This window comes from Mus pahari, chromosome 21, assembly GCF_900095145.1.
Source record: "Mus pahari chromosome 21, PAHARI_EIJ_v1.1, whole genome shotgun sequence".
Lineage (NCBI taxonomy): Eukaryota > Metazoa > Chordata > Mammalia > Rodentia > Muridae > Mus > Mus pahari.
In genome coordinates, this window is record NC_034610.1 from 15,580,079 (window position 1) to 15,592,478 (window position 12,400).

The following is a 12,400-nucleotide window of genomic DNA, read 5'->3' on the forward strand; positions in this document are numbered from 1 at the left end:
AATAGTATCAGACATTAAAAGAAGATCTAACACCAATACTCTTCAAGCTATTCTACAAAAGAATTTGATAAAATTCAGTATCTCCTCATGTTAAAACTTTGTGGTAGATCAGGAATTTTAGGCCCATATCTAAACAAAGTAAAAGCAATATGCAGCAAACCGGTANCCAATATCAAATTAAATGGAGAGAAACTCGAAGCAATATCACTAAAATTCGGAATTAGACAAGGCTCCCCACTCTCTTTTTGCCTCTTCAATAATGTATTCAATGTTCTGGCCATAAAAATTAGACAACAAAAGGAGGTCAAACAGATACAAATTGCAAAGAAAGAAGTCAAAATGCACTATTTGCAAATATGATAGTACATTTTAGTGACCTAAAAATGCCACAAGAGAACTCCTATCCCTGATAAAGAACTTCAGAAAATTTGTAGGATATAAAATTAACTCAAATAAAACAGTAGCCTTCCTCTACTTAAATGATGAACAGACTGAGAAAGAAATTGTGGAAATGACACCTTTCGTAATAGTCACGAGTAACATAAAATACCTTGGCCTTACTCTAAGCAAGCAAGGGAAAGATCCGTATGACAAGGACACCAAGTCTCTGAAGAAAGAAATCTACAAAGATCTGGAAGATGGAAAGATCTCCCATGCTCGTGGATTAGCAGGATTAATATACTAAAACTGTCCATCTTGCCAAAAGCAATCTATTGACTGATTCAATGCAATCCCCATCAATATTCTAACTCAATTCTTCATAGAGTTAGAGGGAGCAAGTTCCAAATTCCATTGGTACAAACAGAAACCCAGGATAGCAAAAACTATTCTCAAAAATAAAAGAACTTCCAGGGAAAGAACTACACCTGACCTACAGCTGTATTACAGAACAATAGTGATAAAAACTGCATGGTATTGGTACCAAAACAAGCAGGTAGAAAAATGGAATAGAATTGAGGTCCCAGAAAAGAACCCACACACCTAGGGTCACTAAATCTTTGACAAAGGACATCCAGTTTAAAACAGAGAGCATTTTCTTTTATTATTACCATTATTAGATCTTTTCTTCATTCACATTTCAAGGCCGATCCTGAAAGTCTCCAATACCATACCCCTGCCCTGCACCCCAACCCACCCACTCCTGCTTCCTGGCCCTGGCATTCCCCTGTTCTGGGGCATATGATCTATCTAAGACCAAGGGTCTCTCCTCCCATTGATGGCTGACTTGGCCATCCTCTGCTACACATGCAACTAGAGACACATCTCAGGGAGGGGGAGGGGTACTGGCAACTAGAGACATAAGCTCTAGGGGAGGGGTAATGATTAGTTCATATTGTTGTTCCTCCCATAGGGTTGCAGAGCCCTTTAGCTCCTTGGGTACTTTCTCTAGCTCCTTCATTAGGAACCTGGTGTTCCATCCAATAGATGACTGTGAGCATCCACTTCTGTATTTGCCAGGCACTGGCATAGCCTCACAAGAGATAGCTATATCAGGGTTCTGTCAGCAAAATCTTGCTGGCATATGCAACAGTGTCTGGGTTTGGCGGTTGTTTATGGATGGATTCCTAGGTGGGGCAGTCTCTGGATGGTCCTTCCTTCTGTCTCAGCTCTGAACTTGGTCTCTGTAACTCCTTCCATGAGTATTTTATTCCCCATTCTAAGAAGGAACAAAGTATCTACACTTTGGTCTACCTTTGCTTGAGTTTAATATGTTTTGCAAATTATATCTTGGGTATTCTTAGTTTCTTGGCTAATATACACTTATAGTGAGTGAATATCATGTGTGATCTTTTGTGATTGGGTTAACTCACTCAGGATGATATCCTCCAGATACAACCATTTGACTAAGAATTTCATAAATCCATTGCTTTTAATAGTGGAGTAGTACTCCATTGTGTAAATGTATCACATGTTTTGTATCCATTCCTCTGTCAAGGAACATCTGGATTTTTTTTCAAGATTCTGCTATTATAAATAAGGCTGCTATGAACATGGTAGAACATGTGTTTTATTACAAGTTGGAACATCTTCTGGGTATATGGCCAGGAATGGTATTGCTGAATCTTCTGGTAGTACTATGTCAATTTTTCTGAGACCCAACAAACTAATTTCCAGAGTGATTGTACCACCTTACAACCCCACCAGCAATGGAGAAGTGTTCTCTTTCTCAACATCCTTGCCGTCATCTACTGTCACCTGAGTTTTTGAACTTAGCCATTCTTACTTGTGTTAGGTGGAAACTCAGGGTTGTTTAGATTTGCATTTCCCTGATGATTAAGGATTTTGAACATTTTTTCAGGTATTTCTCAGCCATTCGGTATTACTCTGTTGAGAATTCTTTATTTAACTCTGTATGTCATTTTTTTTTAATGGGGTTATTTGATTTTCTAGAGTCCAGCTTCTTGAGTTCTTTGTGTATATTGGATATTAGTCCCTATCAGATTTAGGATTGGTAAAGATCCTTTCTCAATCTATTGGTTGTCTATTTGTCTTATTGATAGTGTCTTTTGCCTTACAGAAGCTTTGCGATTTTCTAAGGTCCCATTTGAAGACAGCATTTTCAACAAATGGTGCCGGTTCAACTGCTGGTCTGCATGTATAAGAATCCAAATTGACCCATTCTTATCTCTTTACACAAAGCTCAAGTACAAGTGGAACAAGGATCTCTATATAAAACCACACACACTGAAAATAAATAACAGAAAGTAACAAACAACAGAGAAAACATGGGTACAGGGGAAATTTTCCTAAACAGTACACCAATGGCTTATGCTCTGACATCAAGAATTGACTGATGGAACCTCATAAAATTGCAATACTTCTGTATGGCAAAGGACACTGTCAATAGGACAAAGTGGCAACTAACAGATTATGAATACATCTTTACAAATCCTTTTCCAATACAGGACCTATATCAAATATACAGAAATAACTCAAGATGTTATACTCCAGGGAACCAAATAATCCTATTAAACATGGGGTAAAAAGCTAAACAAATAATTCTCAGCTGAGGAATCTCATTGGCCAAGAAGCACTTAAAGAAATGTTCAATGTCCTTAGTCATCAGGGAAATGCAAATCAAAACAATACTGAGATTACACCTCACACCAGTCAGAATGGCTAAGATAAAAAACTTGTCACATGCTGGCGAGAATGTGAAAAAAGAGGAACACTTCTCCATTGCTGGTGGAATTGCAATTTGGGAAATCCCTTCAGGAAATCAGTATGGTGGTTCCTCATAAAATTGGACAGAGTACTGCATGAGAACCTAGCTATACCACTCCTGGGCATACCCAAAAGATACTCCAAGATATAACAAGGACACATGCTCCACTATATTCATAGCCACCTTTTTATAATAGCCAGAAACTGAAAACAAAACAAAACAAAAACAACAACAACAACAACAACAACAAAACAGATATCCTTCAACAGAGGAATGGATAAAGAAAAATGTGGTACAGTTGCACAATGGAGCATTAATTACCTATTAAAAACAATGTCTTCATAAAATTCATAGGCAAATAGATGAACTAGAAAATAGTATTGGAAATGTAAGTAAATAAAATATCCATTAAAAAAAGGAAAGTGTGCCGTGGTGGCACATGCCTTTAATCCCAGCACTCAGAAGGCAGAGGCAGGCAGATTTCTGAGTTGGAAGCCAGCCTGGTCTTCAAAATGAGTTCCAGGACAGCCAGGGCTACACAGAGAAACCCTGTCTCAAAAAACAAACAAAAAAGAAAAAAAGAAAGAAAGAAAGAAAGAAAGAAAGAAAGAAAGAAAGAAAGAAAGAAAGAAAGAAAGAAAGAAAGAAAGAAAGAGAGAGAGAAAGAGAGAGAAAGAGAGAAAGAGAGAAACAAAGAAACAAAGAAAGAAAGAAACAAAGAAAGAAACAAAGAAACAAAGAAACAAATAAACAAAGAAAGAAAATATTATCCAGAGTGAGGTAACCCAGTCCCAAATTAACCCACTTGGTATGCACTTTATGATAAGTGGATATTAGGCCAAAAGCTCAGATTACCCACGATACAACTCAGAGAACATATGTAGATCAAGCAGAAGAGAGACCAATGTGTGAATTATTCAGTCCTTGATTAGAAGGGGAAACAACATACCCACAGGAGTTAGGGTCAGAGGGACTCTGAAGGAAGAGATACCATGGAGGGGAAAAGTGGGACAAGATCAGATATGGAAGGATACATGGATGATAGACAGAAGGCCAGGAAAATGAACAGAGTAATTTAGCAAAGGGATAATAGTAGGGGGGATGGGGAGTAGCCACCAGAAAGTCAGAGAAGCCAGGAAAGCAGTAGGTTGTCCAGACCCAAAGGTGATGACATTAGCTGAAATTTTCAAAAGGGGGAGGGAAAAACCTGAGGAAGCCATATCCAGAAGTTAGGTAGGTTCCTGATGAGGAATGGCACCACCCACTCATATCAAATTTTTAACCCAGAATTGTTCTGGTCTTAAGGAAATATCTCCATAAAGAGTGGAACAGAGACTGATGGAAAGCCCATCCAGAGACTGTCCATCTTGTATATCCATCCCATATACAAACACCAAACCCAGACACTATTGCTAATTCCAAGAAGTTCTTGCTTAACAAAGCTTTATGTAACTGTCTCCTGAGAGGTCCTGCCAGATCCTGACAAATCCAGATGAGGATGCTTACAGTTAACCATTGGACTGAGCATGAGGTCCTCATCGAAGGAGCTAGGGAAGGGACAGAAGGAGATAAAGGGGTTTGCAACCCCATAGGAAGAACAACAATATTAACTAGCCAGACCCCTCCAGAGCTCCCAGGAACTAAACCATAAAACAAAATGGGGAAGAACTTCAAAAACATGGGCACAGTGGAAAATTTCCTGAACAGAACACCAAAAGCTTTTACTCTAAGATCAAAAATTGACAAATGGGACCTCATAAAATTGGAAAGCTTCTATAAGACAAAGGACACTGTCAATAGGACAATTGGCAACTAAAAGATTGTGAAAAAATCTTTACCAACCCTATATCTGATAGAGGGCTAATTAACCCAGACACTATTGCTGATGACAAGAAGTGCTTGCTGAAAGGAGCCTGATATGGCTGTCTCCTGAGAGGTCCTGCCAGAGTCTGACAAATACAAATGAGGATCCTCAGAGTTAACTATTGGACTGAGTGTGGTGTTTTCATTGAAGGAGTTAGGGAAAGGATTGAAAGCACTGATGGGGTTTGCAACCACATAGGAAGAACAAAAATATCAACCAACCAGAACCCTCCGGAGCTCTCAGGGACTAAACCGCAATCCAAAGTTTACACATGGAGGAACCCATGTACAGCTGCTACATATGTAGCAGAGGATGTTCTCCATCAATGGGAGGAGAGGCCCTTGGTCCTATGAAGGCTAACTGCCCCAGTGTAAGGGAAGCCCAGGGTGGTAAGATAGGAGTGTATGGATAGGTTGGGGAGCATACTAATAGAAGCAGGGTGTAGGAGGGTGATGAGATAGGGGGTCTTCTGAGGGGAAACCAGTAATTCAAATTTATATTTGAAATATAAATATATAAAATATCCAATTAAAAATGTATAGTCTGGAAGAATAATAAAAACTGACAAAAAATTACAAGATATTAGGACCTCTCTTTCTCGGAGAAGTTAGCTTGCAAATGGCCACCTTCATGTCTAATGAACAAGGAACAACATAAGACTAATATTAGATAAATAAAGAAATTTTACTAACATTCTATTATGCCAGAAATTGAAAAACACTGACAGTAACACTGGCCTGAATGTTTTTCTTGGGCCCACTGACAATCAGCACTTTGGCCATGAAAAGTTGATAATACACTACTTGGGACATGGCAAGCTTCCCATCCTACCTTGGAGACTTTAAGTATGTCTCCTCTCCTTGCCACTTCAGTAGCTTCCAGGCAGAGAATGGGCTGTCATGCCTTGCAAAAACATGCTTCTAGATTCTTATAAATTTTTTTAAATTTTTATTATTTTATTAATTTACATCATAAAAGGTGCCTGCCCCCTCTGTTGTTCTCTCCTCACAGAGTTCTTTACCCCGCTCCCTTTCCCCTTCACCTCTGAGATGGTGCTCCACCTGCCCTAGGTATCCTATGTTCCTGGGGTGTCAAATCTCTACAAGGTTTGCTCCCCCTCTCTCACAGAGGCCAGACAAGGCATGCCTCTGCTACATAAGTGCCTGGGGCCTCAGACCAGGCCACAAAGCCTCCTGTCTTCAAGCATAAAATTGTATCAGTAACAGTGGCAGGGTTTGGTTCCTGAAATGGGTTTCAAGTTGAGTCAGTGCCTGGTTGCCCTTTTATTCTGTCTCTGCACAATTTTGCCCCTGCCCAGATTTACTACACAGCCCAGCCCTCAGACAATAAAAATCCTAATTTTTCTGAAGTAAACTCCACACCAGGAAGCTAATTCCATGTTACCGTGTGCTAATCACTTCTCATTGATAACTGTTGGGTAGCACATACACACACACACACACACACACACACACACACGCAACACACACACACACACGCAACACACACACACACACACACGACATATGAAAACACAACACAATATGATTCTTCCAAATGTTCATAATTCTCTAACAACTGACTACAAAGATGCTGAACTAAATGACATATAATGACTAAAGATTTCAAAAGAATGATTTATTGCCATATCACTGAATTCCAAGAAAACACATGAAAACAACTGAGAAAAGATACTTTAATTATTGGCTTGCTTTTGACCATTATCAGAACAGCTAGGAATAGTTACCACTCAAGCTGGTACTGTAGCAGTAGCTCAAAACATACATTCTGATTCTTAGTCTGATAGAGAATGACTGGATAGAACAAGGGCTTTTGATCAAAATCAAAAAAATCAAAGCATACTCTTAAGGATACATTTTCTAAAAGTATATACCTACACTTCAAGACCTCGCATTCTAATAGTTCTCATCCTTCAAAACAATCTCACCTCTTGTAACTAAAGACTCAGACATAAGACACTATAGGGGATACTTTCACTCATACTATCACACAGGATATATTCCATCATTTGAGGAAATCAAGGCAAGAGCTGAAGACAGGATCTGGAAACAGTAATCATGAGCACAGAAGATTGTTCTTTATATCTTCTGTCTTTCTTGATACAATTTCTTACACAGCCTAGGCCAAATGCTGAGAAATATTTTAATCCATTGTGGGTTGGGTTATAATTAATCAAATAGCAACAAAATTGCCATTACCCAAATTTTAATAGGACAGTCTGATTGAGATAATTACTTAGTAGGGATTTTTCTCCAGCTGTTTCTAGGTTTATCCAAAATTTACAGAAAATATAAAAACACAGAGATACAAGGTATAGGTTCATTGTTTCATCCTCAGATGACTTTCACTATACCATCTTGCTCAAATCCCAATTGCTTAGTAGGGGTTTCCATCAGCTGAATGAGGCCAAGACTCAGGCAACTGGATCAATTGTTTTTCTCCCTTTACCAGTTTCCCATTCAAGACTTGGGAATGTTATAATCTATCTCATAATGTTTAACATTCTTTCATTCATTATTATACAATATCTCAGACATAAAAAAAAAGAAAAAGAAGTAGGATTAATGTCTTATTTCAAACTGAGCCATCAACATACACTTATTCTCAATCCTAGGAGCTGATGTCAATCTCTGAGTAGTGCTGTTCACTGCAAAGAAGGCCATCTATTAATAAGCCTGAAAGTGGCAATTTTATTTGCATAGATATTTAGAGGGTAGATTGTTGCTACTTCTTTTACATAAACAAAAGTAGTAAGTTCCATGGGTGTGCCTGTTTAATCATGAGCACCCAGATACTCTAAGTGAGCTCATAGTATCAACATGGATTCCTTCCCATCAAATTGTCTTCAGAATTAACTAGAGAGTATATTATAACTTTTAAAGTGTTCATGGCACTACAGCACACACTGGCATATATTGCCTATATTTTGATCAAGGTTGTCCTAGTTTTCTCTTCAGAATAGTATGGTTGATGCTCCTCTTCCCCTAAAATCTCCATAGAATTCTCTAGATCTACAAAAGCTAGCTGGGACCTCAGCCATTTTCAGTTCATATCCAAATTGTTTTTTCTGTTTCTTGCAACAAAGATTTATGTTGTCTTTAGCCATTAGTTGTTATCATACTCCACAAATAAGAGCAAATCTAATAGCCTGAGCTGCTTTCAGGAACACATATAAGCAACAAATCAACAATTAATATCCCACTCTGCTGTAAGAAATGTTTGCTTAGGGACTTATGATTATAGGAACAGAAATATACAAAATATACTTTTAATATATTTCAGCTCTATTATAAGATATATGAGTATAAGTATTTTTCAAGTAGCCTTCATTACGTTTAACTATATCTACCCTTTCTGTGTTTATACCCCTGATATTCCCTCCCTCTAATTCGATATATTTTCTACTATCCTCATCTTTTAAGTCATTCATAGTTTTTTTTAATTTTTTTCTCTATCACATGGTTCTAAAGGGTTTAAACTTCCTGAAGAAACCATTGGTAATGGAAAAATAGTACATTCAACAGAGCAAGGTAGATTTGTCACAGCCAAGACACAGTCTCAAAATGAGTTTATTCAAGATTTCTTTCATGCTCTGAAAATATAAAATACCCTTACAAATTTAACAAAAAATGAAGGGGTGTTTTAAAATACTAGTTATATCGTATATTCTATAATCTAGGGAAATTGGGGAAACAGAAAATTGAAGTAGGTTGTCACATTATCTCCACACTCAAAAACAGAAATCATTGTAAACAATGTTATCAGAGTCAGATACCATGTCAAAATTCTTTGCCTAAGGATTGGTACCTCACACAATAAGGGTGCTTTCTACCTCAACTGATGCAATAACCATAGGCTTGTTTTGTGTCAGGTACTGTTGTGCCACTGAGTAATAGCCCATGCTCTGGACTCAGTTAAAACCTCCCAAAATACAACTAATTTTTTTTCATTTTTACTTTTCATCCAAATCAGAGGATGATGAATTATTTCTCTAGACTTCTAGATTAAAAAGTCAAAAATGTTATGCAAAGTAGGATGAGACAGAAAGTGAGAATAGTGCGGCACAGGAAACACTTCCATGGCATCACTCCTGTCACATCCTATGGCTCAGTGTCTTTGTGAAGAAAAGTTTCTGATTTTGTCACTGTTCAGGGCTGAATCCTCCCTTAGGGCCCTCTCCAGACTAGCTGATAGGGAGTAAATAAGTCTCTCTCTAAATTGCTGACCTAGGAAAACATAGAGTATTGGGTTGAGGCAACTGTTGAAGGAGGCCAGAGTGGTTGCTGGGTTCACCCATGGGTCAATATTAGTCTGTGTCTCCTTGTTCCCAATATTGCCTAAAAGAAAAATCAGCTGGAAAGGGAACCAACAAACAAAAAAAGAAATTGCTACAGCAGTGAGAACACGTAAAGGACGACTGGAATTCATAAAGCCTCGTCTGCCTATCTTGGCAGCCATGAGTCCATAACAGATGACAATGAAGATCATAGGTATGCTGAAGCCAATAATGCAATTGATGGTTACAGAAATTAAACTCATAGTCATGGACACTTTTACTTGCTCCTCAGGGGTTGCAGCCCAGGATTCAAAATTACATATACAGTGCACTTTCCCACTTTCATCTTTCACTGTAGTCACGAAGATACAATGTGGAAATATAAACAGTACAACAAGTATCCAAGCTCCAATGATCACTTTCCTTGCCAGATTCACAGTTCGATGATTCTGAGCCCATACTGGATGCAGAACACAAATACAGCGATCCATGGCAATGAAAGTAATCAGGAAGATACTTAGAAAAAGATTTATGTTTACAATCATGTGAACAAATTTGCAAAGGAACCAACCAAATAGCCATTCTCCATTCATGACAATTGAGATGATCTGAAATGGTAGACTTGCCATGTAAGAGAAGTCAGACAATGCCAGGTTCAGATAACAGATTGTTGTCACAGTGTGTGCCATCTGGAACCCAGCCATATAAATCACAAGCCCATTACCTAGCACACCAAGGAGAAAGGTTATAGAGAGGACCACAACTAAGAAGATACATATAACTCTGGAGGTGGTAGAATCACAAAACACCACTTCTGATCCATTCTGAGGTATGGAGAAGTTGGCTTCCATTTTGTCAGCACCTGCAACATTTCAACAATGACTGTTTCTCAGATCTGGCTCCATCTTATAGCATATTTATTCAAATCCCCACACATCAACTTTCATATCAGAGTACCTATTCTGAGGGTAATCTAGGAAAAATGATTCTCTGTTGAACGTCTGTTAGGTGAAGATTAGCTCTATACATTAAAAAAATCTTTATTACTACTCAGAATGATTATGAAATGACACATAATCTCCCATGACCTTGCATGGATATTGAACTGAGGATAGACAGGAGGAGGAGTTGACTATGAAGAAGTGAGCATTGAGATGTGTGTATTGGACATCATTCATTGCTTTTCATCAGCCTTTTGCTCTCATAGGAAAGAATTCAGCTAAGTGATTCAGAATGTTTAGGCTGAGGTTTATTTTCCAACAAAGTATAAGAACTAGTTAGGGGGAATATTGGATTATGTTAAAAATTGTAGATGATATGTTTTTAATTCTAGCTGTATTATTGATACCACTGTTCTAGCATTTTTCTTTATCTGTTGGTTCTCCATTTAATTCAATTATCCTTCTGGGCACACCTTGTCACAAGAAGACACTGCTCAGTGAAGACAATAAAATCTATGTAATTTTGTTGAATCCATTTCTTCTGTTACTTTCCACATTGTGATTTTTCAAAGAGCTGTTTTCTGATTATGAGGTGTATAAAACATTTACTATGGTACGATTTATATCACCATTGCCCAAATCATAACACAGCATACATCCTTTGTTCCTATTTCCATAATTGTCTGTGTGTTTGTATGAAAGCACATTCATGTTTGTGCACTTATGTTTATATAGTTCATTATAAACTCACCTAAACAATCGAAATTATAAGGGAGATTCCTGTCACTGTCTGGAACTTACTGAAGAGACTAGATGACCAGGCAACATGCAACAGGTGTTTACCATTAAAACCTCCCCAATAAGATGACCATAAAGCGTCTGCACTCTTTTAGCCTTCATTTTTCAACACAAGGACATTACCAAGTGAGTTATCCCCATAGCCATAGAATGAATTTAGGATGTATCATCATATAATATTTCTGGGCAAGAATAAAAATAATTTTATATTACATCCAGGACTCAGACATTAAGATTATTTTGTGTGCGGCAACAATAAAATTTTGTAACATTTTAGATATTAATATGGAAGAGTTCAAATGTGTCATCAAGAATGCCTCATGACAAAAGGAATTTCAAGGGATATATATGTGTGTGTGTGTGTGTGTGTGTGTGTGTGTGTGTGTGTGTGTGTGTGTGTGTGTATGTGTGTGTATGTGTCATAAAAGTGCAAATAATCTTACTTCTAGCTTCTTGTTAAACTCATGTTAGGTTTAATGGTAATTATGTCCATGAAACAATACAAAAACACTTAACAATATATTCTCCTTCTCTCAAAAATACAGTCTCTGCATATATATTTGACTGTATTCTGGGGCAAGTGGAATCCTGTCACTAGACAAAAACTGGTAAGGTCATGTGGGTTCAGTAATCCCTATACCCTCAGATATGAGGATGTTTGGAGTTTCATTTACTCCCTTCCAGGCTTCTTTCCTTCCTGTCCTGGAACAAGTAAAAATCCCCCCTAATTGGAAGATCTCTACGCCAATGAGGTTCTAGCCAACAAGCATCGTTTTCCTGGTCATTCCTTCCTGCAAAAGGTATTTAATCTCTGATCCATCCTGAGTAAATCCTATGCCCCTATTCTCCACAATGAACAATCAGCTGTTTGGATCCAAGGACTGTGTCTCTCATCATGAATCACTGTTTGGGAAAGTCCTTATCAAATAGAGCTGTTTAAGTCTCTCCCAGAAGGCTCCTCTGTACTCCTGACACTCAATGATGAATTAAGCTGGAGTTCCCCTTCTCTCTAGCCCCAGGCTCATCCATGACTCCACCGCACTGGACACGCAGGAGTTTACTAACCTCTGCATCCTCAGCCTCATCTTGCCTCTTTCTTACCAGGGATAGGGCTCCCATCTTAAGCTGTGTTCTCCCAATCCTGAGCTTCCTGTTAGCCTGACATCTGACATTGTAGGGTAAAATTCACCCTAAGGCCTTCTGTTTTGTCTGCCTGGCAGAGTTGCCACTCCCAAGTAGAGGGGTGAACTGAAGAACAGCATTGGATATTTGTTAATACAGGACACTTGTTTGAATCTAGAGTTGAAGAGAATGCTGAAAAGTTATAACCTCTG

The 12,400-nt window shown here is 38.2% G+C and overlaps 1 protein-coding gene across 1 annotated transcript; it reads right to left on the bottom strand.

Annotated features, from left to right (window-relative positions):
• Positions 1-9,158: 9,158 nt before the first annotated feature.
• On the bottom strand, positions 9,159-10,178 carry LOC110338374 (formyl peptide receptor-related sequence 6). Its single transcript, XM_021221712.1, has one exon. It carries the CDS (start codon positions 10,176-10,178, stop codon positions 9,159-9,161), a length of 1,020 nt encoding a protein of 339 aa, XP_021077371.1.
• Positions 10,179-12,400: the final 2,222 nt, after the last annotated feature.